The 23,072-nt window shown below is 43.0% G+C and overlaps 1 protein-coding gene across 1 annotated transcript in view; it reads right to left on the bottom strand.

Annotated features, from left to right (window-relative positions):
- Positions 1-16,813: 16,813 nt before the first annotated feature.
- Positions 16,814-23,072, bottom strand: part of RBM18 (RNA binding motif protein 18) — a 39,228-nt gene continuing 32,969 nt past the window's right edge. The window contains exon 6 of the mRNA XM_073639733.1: positions 16,814-22,066. Coding sequence (XP_073495834.1) covers positions 21,907-22,066 — 160 coding nt within the window. The 3' untranslated portion in view covers positions 16,814-21,906. The remainder of the gene's footprint in view (positions 22,067-23,072) is intronic.

The raw sequence follows: 23,072 nt of genomic DNA, 5'->3' as shown, positions 1-23,072 counted from the left end.
ACTGGGTTATCTACAATAGGACACTATATACTGAGTTATCCACTATAGGACACTATATACTGGGTTATCTACAGTTAGGTCCATATATATTTGGACAGAGACAACATTTTTCTAATTTTGGTTCTAGACATTACCACAATGAATTTTAAACAAAACAATTCAGATGCAGTTGAAGTTCAGACATTCAGCTTTCATTTGAGGGTATCCACATTAAAATTGGATAAAGGGTTTAGGAGTTTCAGCTCCTTAACATGTGCCACCCTGTTTTTAAAGGGACCAAAAGTAATTGGACAAATTAAATAATTGTAAATAAAATGTTCATTTCTAGTACTTGGTTGAAAACCCTTTGTTGGCAATGACTGCCTGAAATCTTGAACTCATTGACATCACCAGACGCTGTGTTTCCTCCTTTTTGATGCTCTGCCAGGCCTTCACTGCAGTGCTTTTCAGTTGCTGTTTGTTTGTGGGCCTTTCTGTCTGAAGTTTAGTCTTTAACAAGTGAAATGCATGCTCAATTGGGTTGAGATCAGGTGACTGACTTGGCCATTCAAGAATATTCCACTTCTTTGCTTTAATAAACTCCTGGGTTGCTTTGGCTTTATGTTTTGGGTCATTGTCCATCTGTAGTATGAAACGATGACCAATCAGTTTGGCTGCATTTGGCTGGATCTGAGCACACAGTATGGCTCTGAATACATCAGAATTCATTCGGCTGCTTCTGTCCTGTGTCACATCATCAATAAACACTAGTGACCCAGTGACACTGACAGCCATGCATGCCCAAGCCATCACACTGCCTCCGCCGTGTTTTACAGATGATGTGGTATGCTTTGGATCATGAGCTGTACCACGCCTTCGCCATACTTTTCTCTCTCCATCATTCTGGTAGAGGTTGATCTTGGTTTCATCTGTCCAAAGAATGTTCTTCCAGAACTGTGCTGGCTTTTTTAGATGTTTTTTAGCAAAGTCCAGTCTAGCCTTTTTATTCTTGATGCTTATGAGTGGCTTGCACCGTGCAGTGAACCCTCTGTAGTTACTTTCATGCAGTCTTCTCTTTATGGTAGATTTGGATATTGATACGCCTACCTCCTGGAGAGTGTTGTTCACTTGGTTGGCTGTTGTGAAGGGGTTTCTCTTCACCATGGAGATTATTCTGCGATCATCCACCACTGTTGTCTTCCGTGGGCGCCCAGATCTTTTTGCATTGATGAGTTCACCAGTGCTTTCTTTCTTTCTCAGGATGTACCAAACTGTAGATTTTGCCACTCCTAATATTGTAGCAATTTCTCGGATGGTTTTTTTCTGTTTTTGCAGCTTAAGGATGGCTTGTTTCACCTGCATGGAGAGCTCCTTTGACCGCATGTTAACTTCACAGCAAAACCTTCCAAATGCAAGCACTACACCTCAAATCAACTCCAGACCTTTTATCTGCTTAATTGAGAATGACATAACGAAGGGATTGCCCACACCTGTCCATGAAATAGCCTTGGAGTCAATTGTCCAATTACTTTTGGTCCCTTTAAAAACAGGGTGGCACATGTTAAGGAGCTGAAACTCCTAAACCCTTCATCCAATTTTAATGTGGATACCCTCAAATGAAAGCTGAAAGTCTGAACTTCAACTGCATCTGAATTGTTTTGTTTAAATTCATTGTGGTAATGTCTAGAACCAAAATTAGAAAAATGTTGTCTCTGTCCAAATATATATGGACCTAACTGCACTATAGGATACTATATACTGGGTTATCCATTATAGGACACTACATACAAGGTTATCTATTATAGGACACTATATACTGGGTTATCCACTATAGGACACGACATACAGGGTTATCCATTATAGGACACTATATACAGGGTTATCCACTATAGGACACTATATACTGGGTTATCTACAATAGGACACTATATACTGGGTTATCCACTATAGGACACTATATACTGGGGTATCCATTACAGAACACTATATACTTGGTTATCCACTATAGGACACTATATACTGGGTTATCCACTATAGGACACTACATACTGGGTTATCTGCTATAGGACACTACAGTCATGGCCAAAAGTTTTGAGAATGACACCAAAATTATATTTTCCCATGATCTGCTGGCCTCTGTTTTTTATTAGTGTTTGTCTGATGTTTATATCACATACAGAAATATAATTGCAATCATATTATGAGTACCAATAGGTTATTTTGACAGTTAGAATGAGTTAATGCAGCAAGTCAATATTTGCAGTGTTGCCCCTTCTTCTTCAAGACCTCTGTAATTCTCCCTGGCATGCTCTCAATCAACTTTTGGACCAAATCCTGACTGATAGCAGTCCATTCTTGCATAATCAATGCTTGCATTTTGCCAGAATTTGTTGGTTTTTGTTTGTTCACCCGTCTCTTGATGATTGACCACAAGTTCTCAATGGGATTAAGATCTGGGTAGTTTCCAGGCCATGGACCCAAAATCTCTATGTTTTGTTCCATGAGCCATTTAGTTATCACCTTTGCTTTATGGCAAGGTGCTCCATCATGCTGGAAAAGGCATTGTTGGGTGCCAAACTGCTCTTGGACGGTTGGGAGAAGTTGCTCTTGGAGTACATTCTGGTACCATTCTTAATTCATGGCTGTGTTTTAAGCAAGACTGTGATTGAGCCGATTCCCTTGGCTGAGAAGCAACCCCACACATGAATGGTTTCAGGATGCTTTACAGTTGGCATGAGACAAGACTGGTGGCAGCGCTCACCTCTTCTTCTCCGAATAAGCTGTTTTCCAGATGTCCCAAACAATCGAAAATGGGATTCTTCAAAGAAAATGACTTTGCCCCAGTCCTCAGCAGTCCACTCCCTATACCTTTTGCAGAATATCAGTCGGTCCCTGATGTTTTTCCTGGAGAGAAGTGGCTTCTTTGCTGCCCTCCTTGAAACCAGCCCTTGCTCAAAGAGTCTCCGCCTCACAGAGCGTGCAGAAGCACTCACACCAGCCTGCTGCCATTCCTGAGCAAGCTCGGCACTGCTGGTAGTCCGATCCCGCAGCTAAAACAGTTTTAAGATACGGTCCTGGCACTTGCTGGTCTTTCTTGGGTGCCCTGGAGCCTTTTTGACAACAATGGAAGCTCTCTCCTTGAAGTTCTTGATGATGCGATAGATTGTTGACTGAGGTGCAATCTTTGTAGCTGCGATACTCTTCCCTGTTAGGCCATTTTTGTGCAGTGCAATGATGGCTGAACGTGTTTCTATAGAGATAACCATGGTTAACTGAAGAGAAACAATGATACCAAGAATCAGCCTCCTTTTAAAGTGTCCAGTGATGTCATTCTTACTTAATCATGACTGATTGATCGGCAGCCCTGTCCTCATCAACACCCACACCAGTGTTAATGGATCAATCACTAAAACGATGTTAGCTGCTCCTTTTAAGGCAGGACTGCAATGATGTTGAAATGTGTTTTGGGGGTTAAAGTTCATTTTCTGGGCAAATATTGACTTTGCAAGTACAGTAATTGCTGATAAGCTGATCACTCTTTGACATTCAGGAGTATATGCAAATTGCCATTACAAAAAATGAATCAGTAAACTTTGTGAAAATTACTATTTGTCTCATTCTCAATACTTTTGGCCATGACTGTACATACTGGGTTATCTACTATAAGACACTATATACTGGGTTATCCACTATAGGACACTATATACTGGGTTATCCACTATAGTACACTATATACTGGGTTATCTGCTATAGGACACTACATACTGGGTTATCCACTATGGGATACTATATACTGGGTTATCCACTATAGAACACTATATACTGGGTTATCTGCTATAGGACACTACATACTGGATTATCTACTATAGGACACTATATACTGGGTTATCTACTATAAGACACTATATACTGGGCTATCCACTATAGGACACTATATACTGGGTTATCCACTATAGGACACTATATACTGGGTTATCCACTATAGGACACTATATACTGGGTTATCTACTATAGTACACTATATACTGGGTTTTCTACTATAGGACACTTTATACTGGGTTATCTACTATAAGACACTATATACTGGGTTATCCACTATAGGACACTATATACTGGGTTATCTACTATAGTACACTATATACTGGGTTTTCTACTATAGGACACTTTATACTGGGTTATCTACTATAGGACACTATATACTGGGTTTTCTACTATAGGACACTTTATACTGGGTTATCTACTATAAGACACTATATACTGGGTTATCCACTATAGGACACTATATACTGGGTTATCTACTATAAGACACTATTTACTGGGTTTTCCACTATAGGACACTACATACTGAGTTATCCACTATCGGACACTATATACTGGGTTTTCCATTATAGGACACTATATACTTGGTTATCTACTATAGGACACTACATACTGGATTATCTACTATAGGACACTATATACTGGGTTATCTACTATTGGACACTATATACTGGGTTATCTACTATAGTACACTATATACTGGGTTATCTACTATTGGACACTATTTACTGGGTTATCTACTATTGGACACTATATACTGGGTTATCCACTATAGGACACTATTTACTGGGTTTTCTACTGTAGGACACTATATACTGGGTTATCCACTATAGGACACTATATACTGGTTTATCTACTATAGGACACTACATACTGTGTTATCCACTATAGGGCACTATATACTGGGTTGTCTACTATAGGACACTATATACAGGGCTATCCACTATAGGACACTATGTACTGGGTTATCTACTATAGGACACTATATATTGGGCTATCTTCTATAGGACACTATATACTGGGTTATCTACTATTGGACACTATATACAGGGCTATCCACTATAGGACACTATGTACTGGGTTATCTACTATAGGACACTATATACTGGGTTATTCACTATAGGACACCATGTACTGGGTTATCTACTATAGGACACTATATACTGGGTTATCCACTATAGGACACTATGTACTGGGTTATCTACTATAAGACACTATATACTGGGTTATCTTCTATAGGACACTATATTCTGGGTTATCTACTATAGGACACTATATACTGGGTTATCTACTATAAGACACTATATACTGGGATATCTACTATAGGACACTATATACTGGGTTATCCTCTATAGGACACTATATACTGGGTTATCCTCTATAGGACAACCTCTTCTTGAAGGGGTTGTCCAGTACTTTATATTACCCCCCCCCCCCCCCATGTATCCCCTGGGGCCCCTAAGGATTTTTGTAATTACCTTCTGTTGCAGTTACTGCCTGTGAGCCGCGCTATCGCTGGCCGCTCACAGGCATGACGTGACCCCCGGCTGCAGCCGTCGCTGACGTCACGTCACGGGGGTCTCTCTCTTCTGCGCTCCACGGTGGATGCCAGGCTGTGGGTGGTGTTACCCCGCATGTCACACCCGGCATCCACCGCGCGCTCTTCCTCTCCCCATTCATTGGGAAAGCGCGCGGTGGATGCTGGGTGTGACGCGGGGGATAACCCCACCCACAGCCCAGCAGCCACCGCGTGGACCCCAGTGCTGAGTCGCGCCTCACTTGTTGTGACGTCAGCGTGGCGTCACGTGCTGCCTGTGAGCGGCCACCGATAGCGCCACTCACAGGCAGAAACAGCAACGTAAGGTAATTACAAAAATCCTTAGGGACCCCGGGGGGATACATTGGAGGGGGGGGGGGGTAATATAAAGTACTGGACAACTTCTTTAAATGTCCATGTCCCCCAAGTAAAATAATAAAAGCTTACACTCACCACCTGCACAGGCACCATTCCAGCGATGTCAGCACTGGGTTTCCCGGCGCTTGTGTGACATGTTAGGCAATGAGAGCACTGCAGCCAATCAGCGGCCACTGATGGGCTGCTTCGATCACACCTCCCTAGGACAGAACTCAGATGTCCAAGAGAAGTGTGAGAACTTCCACTCAATAGCTGCAGCTCTTATGTGAGATAACAGTGCTACACAAGCACCAGGAGAACAGGCACTGCCATCACCAGAAGGGCACCGCTGCGGGAGGTGAGTATAATATATTATATTCTTATTTTACTTGGAGGACTTGGACATTTAAGAAAGGGTTGTCCAAAGGGTGGACAGCCCCTTTAAATAGATCTCTTAGACCTAGTGAGGCTGGAGTACATACTTTAAAAATTCAAGTGAAAATGGCTGTATAATCCTGATATTAAAATAAGCATCTTATGAGTCCGGCTCAAACTCATAAGGCAGCAAAACATTCAAAAAGGATTATGCAGCCATTATGACATGGAGGTTTGAAGTAAGTCCACCAGCCTCCTAAGGTCTATGAAAACGAATTAATATTGTATAGAGTTTGTGTTGTGATGTCTGGTGACAGACCTGCATTCATGCTAATAGTTGACAAATCATTCTGAAGCAACTCACAAGAAAAAGACCTGAGTGGCAAGTGATTGGCCATAAATCTTCTTGAAATGAGGTTGTCTTCTTCTTGACCGTAAGATCGTATTGTACAAGGCTGAAGCCTGGACCTAGTGGAGGATGAGCCGACAAGTCAGTCCCACCATGTTTGAGGTTGCTGCTGCTTAACATTCTAGTTTGAGTCTTGGTTGCTTTGTTATTCAGCATCCTGAATTTAGAGGTCTTTTGAGGTCTTTCTCTACCAGCTTTGCAGATGTAAAGGTGACATTTTGCCCCTTCCTCTTCTCGCTCAGTGATTGGATGGAGACGTCTGAACAGTAATTTTCAAGGCTTGCCACAAATTCCCAATGAGATTTGGGTCTGAATTGTGACTGCGCCGTTCACACACATGAATATGCTGTGATCTAAACCCTCCATTGTAGCTCTGGCAGGATGTTTAGGGTCGTGGTCCTGCTGGAAGGTGAACCTATGTCCCAGTCTCAAGTCTTCTGCAGCCTCTAACAGGTTTTCCTCCAGGATTGCTATGCATTTAGCTCCATCCATCTTCTCATCAACTCTAACCAGCATCTCTGCTTCTGCTGAGGAAAAGCCTTGCCACAGCCGGATGCTGCCACCACCATGTGTGACGGTGGGGATGGTGTTTTCAGGGTGAAGTGCAGTGTTAGTTTTCCACCACACATAGTGTTTTGCATTTAGCCCAAAAACTTTCTACTTTGGTCTCATCTGACCAGAGCACCTTCGTCCACATGCTCGCTGTGTCCCCATGAATTTTTGCAAACTGTCAAGGAGACTTCTTATGGCTTGCTTTAAAAAATGGCTTACTTCTTGCCATTTTTCCATAAAGGTCAGATTTGTGGCCAATAGTTTTCCCTTGGACAGATTCTCCCACCTGAGCTGTGGCTCTCCAGAGTGGCCATGGGCTTTTTGGCTGCTTCTCTGATTAGTGCTCTCCTTGCTTGGGATGTCAGTTTAGGTGGACAGCCATGTCTTGGTAGCTTTGTAGTTGTGCTATACGCCTTCCATTGTTGGATGATAGATTGAACAGTGCCCTGTGAGATGTTCAGAGTTTGGACTATTTTTTTTATAACCTAACCCTGCTTTACTCTTCTCCACAACTTTATCCCTGACTTGTCTGATGTGTTCCTTGGTTTTCATGATGCTGTTTGATCCCTAATGTTCTCAAACAAACTTCTGAGGCCTTCACAGAACAGCTGCAGTTATACTGAGAAGAAATTACACATAGACGGACTCAATTTACTAATTATGTGACTTCTGGAGGCAATTGGTCACTCAGGATTTTATTTAGGGGTATTAGACAAGAGGCAGACTGAATACAAATGCACGGCACAATTTTCAGATTTATATTTTTAAAATATTTAGAAAACCATGCATCATTTCCTTTACACGTCACAAACACTTGCTACTTAGTGTTGTATATCACATAAAATCCCTAATAAAATACACTTAAGTTTGTGGGTGTAACATGAAAAAATGTGTAAAAGTACACATGGTATGAAGACTTTTTCAAGGCACTGTACATGTATAATTCCTGGAATCAGGGTCTCTTGCCCTATATTATGCTGCTCACAGATTAAATAGTAAAAACCTGCAGACAGATTCCCTTTAATGTATGATATGTAATATTTGGACTTTCCATACTCCTTGTTATGCTTTGCACTGCAATGTAGGTAATGGAGAATGCCTGCAGGATCAGACTACATACGGCTTATTTGTAGTCTGTAACTGTGGAGACACAAATATCTGCATAGGAGCTGCATACATAAAACAGCCCAGATTTTTAATCACACTTATTTTAAAATCTGCATCATTTTTTATTTTAGAAACACTACGGAAAGTTTGTACGTATTATTTTAAGAGCCTAGTTTGCACAATAAATAAAATCTTACTAAATCTCTGCTTCATCTTTATTTTATTATAAATAATTTTCATTCTTTTCTTTTTTTTTTAATATTCTTTTTAATATTGGTTACTGTCTGTCTGCTATAACGAGAAGTTAAAATCATATGGGATGTATTAAAGGAGCCACGCGCTAATAAACTTTGGCCAATCTTTATCTTTACTCACAAGACTTCAATCAGTTGCTAACTTCACAGTACAAGATCCCGGCGGGATAGTGCAGAATCTCGTCTGACTCTTCCTGGCTTTCACTTCATTGCTGCAATTGTGGGACGTGGGGGATTTTCATGGTTTTTGCTCTTAAAAAAATTGGGTAACAATATCTGATAAAGAACTAAAATTAATTCAGTGCTGCTCGCCATTGTGGAGACAGCAATTCACTCTCCGTGATTGAGTTGGTGACAATCTGGCCCATTGTTCAGGGCCCTGGTCTCCTGGGGTGGAGCGGCTGAGAGAACCCCAGGAACAGCGTGAATTAACCATTGGCCCCTTAATATCTCTCAACCATAAAGAATGTAAAATAAAGCCCTTCTCTGCCTTCCACCATTTGTAGACCTTGGGTCCCTGAGCCAATGAATGCTGTGGCTGTTTTATCACTGATGTGCACGGTGGCTCAGTGGTTAGCATTGTTACATTGCGGCACTTATGATGTTGTACCGTGCCTCCTTATCAAAAGAGGCATCGGAGAGGAGGCGTTTCTCAGTGCTCTGGTCGAGGGACCACAGACTACCAACGTGGCCGCTGGACCAGTAATCCGTGAATCACTTTCCCCAGCTCAAGGCCGTGGTCTATAAGAAGTAGGTGATATCACTCCCTGAGGAGCACCATTGGGGTGTGAGGCAGAGGAGCAGTGGCCCATTATATCATGAATTTGGGCCAGTATTGTCCCATCATGTCTGTATAGATTGGGCTTTTGATTCTCCATTCATCCTTTCTGTTACACACCTGTCCAGGGTATCCCAGGCTCTGCTCCCTTCTCCTGGATCCGCTGCCCTCTGTTGTGCTCCACGTTGGGTTTTGCAGGTTACCCGGCCTGGATCAGTGACATCGCCTCCCTTGGCCTATTTAAGGCTCATTGACACACTCCTGTGTCTTGGGATTGAGACTCTAGACCTCTATGTTTGGTGTACTTCACCTTCTGTCCATACTGTGCTTTACTTGCTTCCATCCCTACTGAGTTACACTTCATCCATCCTGCGGCTCCTGAGATTCCTGTGTGTGCCAAGTCCTCGCTGCCCATGTTCCTTCCAGCTTGCTGCATCAATGCCTGGGGTCCGCATGCCCACCCTGACCTGGGGTTAGAGGATCCACCCTACCTGGTTTTATTTTCTGTCTATGCATCTTGAGAATTTTTTTTTAATGATTATTTTTTTTTATAATTGATTAATAATCAATTTGTGTTTCAATAAAGTATACATGTTTGTTATTTTTTTTAACTAATTTTGTATCACAAAGGCTGCTGGCCATTTTTATAGTAGGTACTTGTTCCATCCACAAAAACGAATAGAAAATGTACAGAAAACTCAGACGTGTAAATGGGGCCTAAGTCTGGCGCAAACTATTAGATGAATGAGGCCCAAATGTGTTAGAAAGTTGCAGACCTATACATTTATACAGTGATTATGCATTATTTATGTAAAACCAGAAAAGCAATTCAAGGCTATGCACTCATGGAGATTTTTTTTAGGAGGTTTTAAAGCAAAAAGTGAGCAGGATCTGCGCGAGAACAGAATGGGAACTGAGCGGGATCTGCGCGAGAACTGAGCGGGAACTGCGCGGGGAACTGAGTGTGAACTGAGCGTGAACTGAGCGTGAACTGAGCGAGAACTGAGCGAGAACTGAGTGGGAACTGAGCGAGAACTGAGCGGTAACTGAGCGGGAAGTGAGCGAGAACTGAGCGAGAACTGAGCGTGAACTGAGCGAGAACTGAGTGGGAACTGAGCGAGAACTGAGCGGTAACTGAGCGGGAAGTGAGCGAGAACTGAGCGTGAACTGAGCTAGAACTGAGTGGGAACTGAGCGTGAACTGAGCGTGAACTGAGCGAGAACAGAGCGAGAACCGAGCGAGAACCGAGCGGGGACCGAGCGGGGACCGAGCGGGGACCGAGCGGGGACCGAGCGGGGACTGAGTGTGAACTGAGCGTGAACTGAGCGAGAACTGAGTGTGAACTGAGCGTGAACTGAGCGAGAACTGAGTGTGAACTGAGCGTGAACTGAGCGGGAACTGAGTGGGAACTGAGCGAGAACTGAGCGAGAACTGAGCGGTAACTGAGCGGGAAGTGAGCGAGAACTGAGCGTGAACTGAGTGGGAACTGAGCGTGAACTGAGCGAGAACAGAGCGAGAACCGAGCGAGAACCGAGCGAGGACCGAGCGGGGACCGAGCGGGGACCGAGTGTGAACTGAGCGTGAACTGAGCGAGAACTGAGCGAGAACTGAGCGTGAACTGAGCGAGAACTGAGTGTGAACTGAGCGTGAACTGAGCGGGAACTGAGTGGGAACTGAGCGAGAACTGAGCGGTAACTGAGCGGGAAGTGAGCGAGAACTGAGCGAGAACTGAGCGTGAACTGAGCGAGAACTGAGTGGGAACTGAGCGAGAACTGAGCGGTAACTGAGCGGGAAGTGAGCGAGAACTGAGCGAGAACTGAGCGTGAACTGAGCGAGAACTGAGTGGGAACTGAGCGTGAACTGAGCGAGAACAGAGCGAGAACCGAGCGAGAACCGAGCGAGGACCGAGCGGGGACCGAGCGGGGACCGAGCGGGGACTGAGTGTGAACTGAGCGTGAACTGAGCGAGAACTGAGTGTGAACTGAGCGTGAACTGAGCGAGAACTGAGTGTGAACTGAGCGTGAACTGAGCGGGAACTGAGTGTGAACTGAGCGAGAACTGAGCGGTAACTGAGCGGTAACTGAGCGGGAAGTGAGCGAGAAGTGAGCGAGAACTGAGCGAGAACTGAGCGTGAACTGAGCGAGAACTGAGTGGGAACTGAGCGGTAACTGAGCGGGAAGTGAGCGAGAACTGAGCGAGAACTGAGCGAGAACTGAGCGTGAACTGAGCGAGAACTGAGTGGGAACTGAGCGTGAACTGAGCGAGAACCGAGCGAGGACCGAGCGGGGACCGAGCGGGGACAGAGCGAGAACTCAGTGGGAACTCAGCGGGAACCCTCCAAAGGCTTTTTTTGTTGTGTTTTCAGAGCAGAATGTTGTAGAAGTTTTGAGGTTTAGAGAGTTTCTGCTCATTTTCAGCTCTAAAAACTCAGCAAAAAGTTTTTTGTTTTATTTTACAAAATGCATTAAGAAAATGAAAAAAAAAAAGCAATATTCACTTAACCAATCCATGTTCTGCAAAGATGGAAGACCAGAAGGGGACAAGGCAGCGTCGAACTGGAGAAGGAGATCGGTATGGTGAAAATTGTTTCTTTAATTTTTTTTTTTTTTTTTTTTACTCATTTTCTAAAAACAATCTCTTTAAATAGAATAGAAAACGCAAAACAAACTATTTTCTATAGATATAAACATAAGGAAATTATAAAAGCAAACAAACAAAACAACCAGTGTAATTTAGTTACTGGGGCAATGATTAGCAGATGGCATTGCAATGTAGATAATACAAAACGTGAACAAAATATTAACATAGATGCAGAATAGATTTATAATTCTTTTTATAGTTCCAAAGAAAAATATGTCACATCCAAAATGAATTGGTCTTGACAAAACGGAATTTTTGGAGTTAAATTAAGACAAAAAAAAAAAACAACCTTAAAGATCCATCACTTTTTATTATATTCACTGGATTTCCATAAGAGATGAGTGGTGAGAATTAGGGTCGCACAATCCGGACCGTGCCCCGTATGTATGTGCACACACTAAACTATTCTGATTACATTCCAGAATGCATTGTGTAATATCCAGTCCTGACAGCACAATGCTTTATAAATGAGAATATTGCATGCTAGTCTGTAATCTTGCCTAGTATATTAGGGCCCCTCTGGTAATATGATAATTCCGTGCAGATCCCGCGGGCTCCGACATAAAGGACATACATTCAGTAACTCGATATGATGAAGTCTCGCAAATGATGTTAGTTTTTTATTCATTGTGACAACTTAATTGTGCTGTGAACCAGAATCAGATGAAAGCCCTTTTCATAAATAAGATCAAGTTCAGATCATGATCAAGAAAACTTGCTAACTCTCTTTAAATTAAGAACATCATTTTGTCCCTGGATGTAAAGCCGGCGTTCAGTATTACGGATTTTATAGAAAAAAAAAATCAAAACCTTCAATGTAATAAAAAAAAAGATGTGGATTGAAAACCAGAAAAGGAATTAGTTGGATCTATTCTGGTGTATTGCAATCTTTATTATATAAGACAACAATGGGGGTCCATGAATTGGGAAGTCATATTAGCAGCCTCTGTCTGCATGCCCTGCCGGGGTATATGGACATCGTAAAGGGAAGCATCTCGCTCTCTTCTGCTCGCTATGAGTCAGAGCTGGTGGATCTGGACCATTAATATGTAGGTCATAGGAAGCTGAATAAAATGACACCTTGATATCAGCGATCTGATGGCTTATTCCAGAGAAATCCACGCTTTTTTTAATATGTAAATGAGCTGTTAAGATCTATGGGCCGGACATAGATCTCCCTGAGAATCTGCCCTAGAGTTTATTTTACATGAAAGGGGGAGTTACCAGTGTGAGACATGTAATGACTGCTCTCCTGATCTACTTGTCTCACACTAGTAATGCCCTCTTAGATATAAAATAAGCTCTGGAGGCGGAGTCTCAGGGAGATCTATGTCCGGCCCATAGATCTTAACAACTCATTTACATATTAAGAAAAACGTGGATTTCTCTGGAATAAAACATCGGATTGCAGATATCAAGGTCTCATTTTATTTAACTTTATATAACCTATAGCCCATATAGACGGCTTAGGAGGATTGATCCTTACAAATTCTCTTTAATGGCATGACCACCACCAAGTGGTGATACTAAGTGGTGATGGGAGACATTCCTTTCCATTTGCTTTAGAACATCCCAATTGTTAGAATGGCACCAATCAGTCATAGCATTAAAACCTCCTGTCTTTTATTGTGTCGCCAAAACAACACTTACAAAAGTTGGGCAGATCATTTTGCAGGACTCCTGTCCATCGGCCAGATCAGTAGTCTCTGCCGAACAGATGAGAGGCTCAGATATCTCTTACCTTCTGGAATTCCTGGAGCGGCTTTTGATTATCTGGGCTGGAACGTAATTTTTGTGCCATGACGCAAAGATGATGTCATGCCATCCCGGCTAATCAAAAGTCACAACGGGGATCCCAGAAGGTAAGAGATTCTAGAGGCCAAAGATTACTGACCTGGCTGATGGACAGGAGTTTTGAGAATCAATCTGGCCAACTCTAGGTTTTACCCATCGAGGCATGGACTCCACAAGATTTCTGAAGACGTCCTGTGGTATCTGGCACTAAAACATTATCAGTAGATCCTTCACATCTTGTAAGTTGTTGACTTGATTTTATAGCACATCTTCTCGATGAAATCTGGGGAATTTGAAGATCAATTTAACACCTTGAACTCTTTGTCATGTTCCTCAAACCATAGCTGAACAGTTTATGCAGCGTGACAGATGCATTATCCAGCTGAAAGAGGACATTAGGGAATACTCTTACCATGAAGAGAGTGCACTTGATATGTTCCATATTTAGGTAGGTAACATCGACATGAATGCCAGCACCCTAGGTTTCCCAGCTGAACATTGTCGAGTATCACATTGCCATCGCCAGTTTGGCTTCTTCTATACTGTATGTCACAGCCATAAATTCTTCAATTAAGAGAAACGCACACCTAGTTGTTCACATGATTGTCTTTCCATGGATCAATTTAGGTAGATAAGAACCACTGTATAATGGGAACTGGGTGTGGGTTTTCTGTAGGTTGGTCAATTTTTTATGGACCTTGCATGTGTTCTTAAACCAGGAAGGGGTTGAATTCAAGCCTTTACCATTGAGCTCAGGAGACAAATGATTACAGTGTTAGTAGTGTGTCACAATGCCGATAGCGGTGCGGCCAAACAGCATGTGATTTTCCAGCGATGTGGTTCTTGTCTGGTAGACAAAACCACTACACCTTATGGTAACAGCAGCACCCTGTGGCTAACTACAGCAAAGTATATGGACACCCCAAGATAAATTTAGCCATAGGTTACATTTTGGCATGGACCTAGACTATTAGTGGGGCAGAGGCATAGCTATATTCTGGCTGTTCATAGAATCCTAGAATGTTAGAGTTAGAGGAGACCTCCAGGGTCCTCATGTCCAACCCCCTGCTCAATGCAGGATTCACTAAACCATCTCAGACAGATGTCTGTCCAGCCTGTTTGAAGACTTCTATTAAAGGAGAAGACTGTTGAGACCTTGCTAGAAATGCCTTGCTGATCTTCCTTTACTGGAATTAAGAGACAGTATACATTACTGCTGGTACTAAATATTCTTCTAGAATTCATCAAACCTAGATCCTTTTGTGAGACTGACAGACGGTAAAGGATAACTCATTACCAGTGGTGGACACAGACAGAAGAGGCCCCTGTACAAGAACAATATATGGGTCCTTTGCAGTCCAATGGCTCCACCTGCTTTGGAGGGAGTAGTGACCCCCTTACCTCTTTGGCCCCATTTGCACCAATGGTACGCCTGCTCCTACTCATTACACTATTCATGATTTCTACCCTTGCAAAGTCCAGTGTTGGGGAACGTTTTCCTCTGAAACCAAAGCTTGGCATTGTGAATGTTGAGCTCAGGCTTGAGTGAGGTGGAAACCAATCCATGATGATTCCACCCAATAGTCTCATGTTGTTGCTTTCAGCTGCAGTTTGGGACTTGGCGGTGGGTGCAAATTTTAGATGTTTTGTGCTTCATAACTTATTTTTCATCTTCCTAAGAGATTTCCTGCTTCTTCATAACGCAGAGAATATTGCTCGTTGACTAGAGAAGTTTTTACCAAAGCAGAAACGGCACTGACTAGTCATCTTAAATTTGTCCTGGATTCACGAGTGACCTGGTAGGGTTCTAGACATGAGTAATGAAGAAAAGGTACAAGAAGCAGAGGAGAACATTAGTTTATCCAAAATCAGAACCCACACACGGAGGTCGCCTCATCCATGGCCCTTCAGTGCACTTCATTACCTGCTTCTCATCACCTTTACTACAATCTATTTAGACGAAAGCTTGAGATTTTGGACCGAAATGCCACATTTTCTTTTTTTCACTTGCACGAGAATAAAAGCTTTTATCTACTTCTCGTATTGGATTGCCAAGTTTTCCATTACTGTAGTTGTCTTCTTCAGCCAGTCTGGCATTATGTTTTTCTCTGTAATCGGTGCTTTTTTTCCATACTTCTACTTTGCAGAAAAATCCCAGGAGATCTACAGTTTCACATACACCGCCCGTCATCACCAACAATCGTTATATGGGTAAAGCCATTTTTTCCACCTACTTTCTTGTTTTGGTCTTATTTACACCATCAAAGCTTCGTCATCCCATCTGTGTGACTTATTGGACATGGTTGTCCGCTCTCAGTAGATTTAGTATGTACTTCTATTCAATTTTGGAGCGCCATTTCTGAAAACACTTCATAGCGTTACTCCTCTGTTATTCTTCCTGGAAATAAAGGAATCATTTGGGTGTCTCTACTTTCTGTGTCAATGGGGAAACAATCATAGAATGTCCAATAAATGTTTCTTTTATGGAACTAATTCACGGATGTCAGGAAACCTTTTTTTTTTTTTTTTTTTTACGTGGCCCTTAAACACTTTGTATTTCTGCTTTTTATTTTTAGATCTAAAACTATATAAATATTCTGCTCTCTTCGTACTGGATTTGCAAATTAAATCTTTCACAAAAAAAAAAAAAAAAACCCTTAAAATATTTTAAACAAAGAACAGAAAATACAGAAGAAAATTATTTTTCATATCTGCAAATAAAATAATACGAGCATCACTGACAGATGTTTTATTAATATGTAGGTATATCTTAGCCATTATTAGTTTTTGTAGGTCTGACACCACAGTGCTACAGAAACGGTGTCACTTAAGAGTAATCTATGATGAGTTTCACTGGTAAATAGTAAAAAAAAAGAATGCATAAAAAAAAATAATCAAAGGACCAACTATATTACCAAGTCTTCATTCTCGTCTTTAGACTAAGGAGGTACAACAAAGTAATAAAATATAAAATAAAAAGAGCTTAAAGGGGTTTTCCAGGTTTAATCCTCTATGTAAAAATAAGGAAATCAGCCTCTGAACTTTGTCGACATGGCAGAAGTGGTGACCTCACAACCACAGCACCAATATGGGGGGCACGGGACCACTACTCACATGTTGAAGATGTAATGACGGAGAGGCGCTACAGGAGCGGCAAGGCGGTAAGTAACGCTTTTAAATTAGAGCATGCCTGTAGACTAAAAAAAAAGCTAAACCCCTTTAGGATAAGTGCCCACAACCACGCTTTTTCAGGGGGCTTCCACTCCGATATCCACCTGAAAAAGTGCTAAACTCTCAAAAGAAGGAACATTTGCATTCACATGTAAAAATGACTCGTTCATATGTTCAGTCTTTTGGCCAACATTTATCCGGTTCAGGTCCAAAAACACCAATCGATTAAAATAAGCCGACCGTTCTTTGAAGAGGCTTTATACTTGATGATAGATGTAATAGAGCAGAAGACTCCTTTCTGAGCATTTTGCCAGCGTTTTTTGCTTTTCTTCATTGTTAAAAGTGAATAGAGTTATATATGTAATCGGATTGACTATTGTTACTATGTTCAAATATTTGTTCATCTAATTATGCTGGTTTCGCAGAGCCAAGATGTATAAATAACTCCTCTTTAAAGGTTCTTAAGGTTGGAGGGTGGAGAACTGTGTTTCTCCAATGTTTGTCTGATTGTTGTTGTTTTTTTTTTTTATTTTTACCTTTGTGAAAATCTTTACAAAAATTAATAAAAAAAAATTGATTTTAAAAAAAAGTGAATGGAGTTAAAAAAAAAAAAAAAAAAAAAAATGTCCAAAGAACTCCAATAAAAAAAAAGACCCAAAAACGTCAGAGTGATTACAGTCCAGCCACTGTGTAGTGAGCGGTGACTATGAGTGAGCGGTGGGGATGAGCAGACCTGTGGAAGTTCGGGTTCTGGTACCAGACCGAACTTTAGTCCAAAGTGCGGTAGGGTACCAGAACTGTACCCGAACTTGAACCTGATGCTGGGAAAAAAAAAAATCACACTCTCCTCCCGAACTGTAAAAGTCTGTGTTCGGAGTTCAGCGCCGGACACTAGGTGTCAGGTACAAACCGCAAACTTTACAGTTCAGGTTCGCTCATCTCTAGTTACTAATCGTTCCCTGCACTGCTCCGATGACTGAAAGGGAGCGGCTGCAGGGAGGATACAAGGTCAATTTCTCCCTGAAGCCGCTGCTCCAGTAAGGCAGGCAGGATTGTAATGCTATTTACCTGGGTTCTGCTACCTGAACCAAATTTTGGAATAAAGCTTGGGTAGGGTACCAGAACCCGAACTTCCACGGATCCGCTCATCCCTATAGGTGAGCCCTCTATTAGGTTTCAAAACTCTACGAACAAATATATTATAATAATATAAGATTAAGTAAATGATTAGTGTGACATCAAGGCCGTATTCAGATGTCCGAGTGCTGTCCAGGGATGGTACTCGTACCTGTGACAGTCTATGGGGTCATTCACCTGTCCGTCATTTTTCGCGCACCAACTCGCCTGCAAAAAAATGCTTTATCATGTCCAATTTTGATCTGAGGGTTGGATCAAAAATCGGTAATGGAAGTCTACGAGTCTGTGAAAAAAATTGGACCGCAGTCGGGGGCCATCTGATTTTCACGGACTGTCACATAGGAGAAGGTGCAGAAACATTTTTTTTTTTTTCCTCCGAAACGAACGACACCAGGACCTCACTGTGATCAAAATAATCGGAGGTCTGAACGAAGCCTAAAACTGGCTAGAAAGATGGTGGGACTTCTGTCCATCCCTAGACCCTCTGAAATGTCCTGTCTTTTCCTTATCCTTTTCCCATTTCCAGGAAGAGTAACAGAAGGACGACACGACGTAATTCAAAGAAAAATTCTGCAGTTTTGTTATTTTATGGGAAATAAAAAATGAGAATATTTGGAGGGAATACTGTGCTTTTCTGATGGGTAATTCCCTACACATCACCCGATCGTCCCCCCAAGTATTGCCCAGTGTGCGCCTCCAATGTTCCAGGAGAATCTCACTCACCTTTATAGATTTTTATTTAACATAGTGCAAACAGTACAATCTACAAGGTCCAACACGTGTAGCATCCTAATATCACACAAAGAAACGGGCGGATCTGGTAAAAAAGAATAAATTATAGTATACAGGATGGAGTTTATGTCCCGCAGTGCAAGGCAGCTCATTGTATGGTGATGTACAGTGGTCAGAAAACTATACAAAATACAGCGGACCAGCCAAGGACCGGCCCGGATGGCCACAGAGCCGTGCCTAAACTAAGCAGCATGACATTTCTACCACTTGGTATTTAAATGGGGAGTCCAGAAGAATTAAAGGGGTATTTCCATCTCAAAGCTCCTATCCCAATATGTAGTACTTGTAATAATAATAATATTAGCAAATACCTCCAATTAGAAAAGTAGTATAGTTCTTCTGATTCGCTATGTCTATTTCCTCATGTGCTGGCATTGCAGTAGCTTAGGTATCCATGGTTACGACCACTGATACAGTGAGAGTTAGTTAGCTTGTTACTAGTTGTCGTAGCCATGGATACCCAAGGTCCTTCAATGCCTGCACGAGGAAAAACACATAGCTAATCAGGAGAACTATACCACATTTCTAATCGGAGATATCTGCTATTATTATAACTACATCTACTACATATCAGGATAGGATCTTGGAGATGGGAATACCCCTTTAAAGAAGGGCACCGGGCAAATGTGATCTCCTGTGTAGTGATAGGTGGGGCAGCGTATCCCACATGGGTCCAGATACAACTGGCTCTAATGGTAGATGCTCATTAAGGGCTTATCCGGGACTGGGCAAAAGTTGCCCAAAAGAAGGTCAATGGGTGGGATAAAATAATAAGAGACCAAGTACTCAGCTGTAAATCCCACTACTGTTCCAGCCCGCTAGTTCAATCCTCCTCGTCTGTCTCTGTATGCCGTCTACCACATGACCGCTGCAGCCAATCACAGGCATCAGTGGCCAAGTATGTGGTGATCAGTGGGGAGAACTGTTTCAACCGGAGAAATATTTTATTATTTTATCTAATTTCCACCCCTTGAGCAAATTTTTCTCCATCCCAAAGAACCCATTTACAAAGTGTTATTCCCATCTTCAGAAGTTACCACCTTGCTGATCGGTGGGGTTGTAAACGCTGGGACCACCACTGATCCAGAGAACAGGACCCCGTCTTAATGGAGCGGTGTCTGGAAATGTCCCCCAGCCCTCCATTCATCGTCTATGTGGTGCGTGAGATAGCGGAGTACGGTGCGAGGCTTTGTCCGCCAGTCCTGTTCTCGGGATCGGCGGAGGCCCCGATTGCCAAAATTCCACCAATCAGCAAGTTATCAGAATAACTTCTACAAATGGGAACAACCCTTCAATGGTATATTCACATGTTCCTAAAATATTCAACGTGTCAGTCCTAGAGATGAATTGAATTTTTACGAAACCCTGTATTCTCCAGAACACGGATTTTTGTTAATTATCTCCTCGCAAATTTACCAAAATTGCGACCAACTAAACTGTAGAGGGCAGGTAAAAGGTTAAAACACAAAAAACCCATAATGCTCATCTCACTGCTTACCTCTCCTGCTCGCTCCCCTTCGTACGGTCATGGTCATTGGTGCATTTTCTCACCACCACAGCGTACTGCATCTTCACACTAGGCTGGGACTTCCAGTGGCGACTAGCTAGTCCTGGCCTAAAGAGTAACGTCGTAAGGTTGCAGCGATGTCACCTCAATCTTACGAGCATGAGCAGAGACGTTTCCAGGCCAGGACTTCCAGTGGTGACTAGTTAGTCCTGGCCTAAAGAGTAACGTCGTAAGGTTGTAGCGACGTCACCTCAATCTTACGAGCATGAGCAGAGACGTTTCTAGGTCAGGACTTCCAGTGGTGACTAGCTAGTCCTGGCCTAAAGAGTAACGTCGTAAGGTTGTAGCGATGTCACCTCAATCTTACGAGCATGAGCAGAGACGTTTCCAGGCCAGGACTTCCAGTGGTGACTAGTTAGTCCTGGCCTAAAGTCTAACGTTGTAAGGTAGCAGCGACGTCACCTCAATCTTACGAGCATGAGCAAAGACGTTTCTAGGCCAGGACTTCCGGGGACGACTAGTCTCGGGATGTCTGCGCATGCGAATTATAAGGTGGCAGCGACCTTACATCACACACTCTAGAAAGGGTTGCACCAGGCCTAGCCGTGGCTGAAAGTCCCAGCCTGAAGTCTACAGCATAAGGTTGCAGTGACGTCACCGCAACCTTACGACGAGCATGAGCGGAGACGTTTCTAGGCCAGGACTCTGGGGACGACTAGGTTCGGGATGTCTATGCGCATGTGCGTTATACGGTGGCAGCAACAGCGACCTTACATCACACACTCTAGGAAGGGTCGTCCCAAGCCTAGTCATGGCTGGAAGTCTCTACTTAGCGTGAAGGTGCGGCGCGTGGCAGTGGTAATAAGAGGCACAGAGTACCGTACAGGGGACGGTAAGCAGCAGAGGTGAGTATTAGTTGATTTTCTGCTTTTTTCCTACATATATTATGTCATTATGTCCTGGATTCTCTCCTGGCCCCAGAGAGCAATAACTGACATTCAATTAACGAAGTATCAATTATCTGCAAATCGGATTTCCTGGCAAAATCAGCACGATTTGGAGAATTGGACTCAGTGTTCAATGCTTATAAATAATAGCAGTAATCTGGACGTGCTATTAACCGTCTCCTTACAGCCTCCTTCTCTTACGATCATGCATTTATGGCTTGTAGACTTATTGCAGACACGGAAAAGTAAGTGAACACTGCGAGGAACTAGAGAACTTCTCTCCTAGTTTCCAGCGATTTGCAGGATTGTCCAATGATACAGGGCTCTGTTCACACCAGAATGGCAGCTGCTGTTCACACCGCTGATGTGACAGACCAGGAAATCCCACTGACTCATACTTGCGTCCATCAGGTATCGGATATTCCTTCAGCAAAGCATCATGTTTGCTGTCAAAAAAATCCAGACCTGATGATGAAAAGCGAAAAAATGTAGAGAGCGAAACACATCACGTACTGTATAATAAAAGCACAACACAATATATATATATATAAAAGAGAGGCGCGTCCAGAGGGTGCGGGGTCAGCACCGGCCAAACGCTGCTCTTCAGTCCCGAAAATTCAAGTCTGCAGGGAAAAGGTTTGCTGAGGTCTGTGTTATGATGATGAGCATTATTAGGGGGTCTGTACACTGTGAGGGTGGGTGGGCTCAGAGTCTGTGGAGCTCCCTGGTGGAATCTGGAGAGACGCTGATGTCATCTCTTGGTTTTCCATGACGTTCTGGAATACGGGGTGCTCCTTTTCTTCTCCGAGGCTTTAAAATAAGAATAAGACGGCTGCCCGGGGAGCTCGTGGTCGGGGTTTTCTGCCATCATCTTCAGTTTGGCTTCAATTGCTTTAATCTTAGCGCTGACACTGTACAAAGTAAATGAATACAACTTATATACAGAAGATAATAACATACATATATATATATATATATATATATATATATATATATATACTGTATATATACTGTGTGTGTGTATATACTGTATATGTGTGTGTGTACTGATAATACTCATATATACTGTGTGTGCGTGTATACACACAGTATGAGAATTTATATATATTATATATAAACATACACACACAGTATACGAGTAGTATCATCATACACACACATAAATATACACACACATATATATATATATGTATATGTGTATGTATATATATATACACATACACTACTAACACTGACCTACAAAGCCGTCCATAATCTATCTCCTCCATATATCTCTAACTAATCTCCCGATACCTCCCCACGTAATCTCCGGTCCTGACAAGACCGCCTTCTCTCCTCTGCTCTCGCACGTTCTTCACCCAATCACCTCCAAAACTTCCCCGGAGTATGGACTTCTGTGCCCCAACACGTCCGACTATCAGCCACACTCGGAACTTTCACACAGAACTTAAAAACCCATCTGTTCAAGAAAGCTACAGCCTTTACTGACCCCACTGCCTCCTCACCACCACCGGAGCTGTCCTCCTCACCACCACTGGAGCCGCCTCCTCACCACCACTGGAGCCGCCTCCTCACCACCACCGCTGTCCTCCTCACCACCACTGGAGCCGCCTCCTCACCACCACCGGAGCCGCCTCCTCACCACCACCGGAGCTGCCTCCTCACCCCCATAGGAGCTGCCTCCTCACCACTACCAGAACTGTCTCCTCACCACCACCGGAGCTACCACCTCACTACCACCGAAGCTGCCTCCTCACCCCCATAGGAACTGCCTCCTCACCACTACCGGAACTGCCTCCTCACCACTACCGGAACTGCCTCCTCACCACCACTGGAGCCGCTTCTTCACCACCACTGGAGCCGCCTCCTCACCACCACTGGAGCCGCCTCCTCACCACCACTGGAGCCGCCTCCTCA

Source organism: Phyllobates terribilis, unplaced genomic scaffold (genome assembly GCF_046119375.1).
Source record: "Phyllobates terribilis strain yellow unplaced genomic scaffold, ASM4611937v1 Scaffold_7__3_contigs__length_470593459, whole genome shotgun sequence".
NCBI classification, from domain to species: Eukaryota; Metazoa; Chordata; class Amphibia; order Anura; family Dendrobatidae; genus Phyllobates; species Phyllobates terribilis.
The sequence above is the reverse complement of the archived record's forward strand: the minus strand, read 5'-3'. Positions and strand labels throughout refer to the sequence as shown.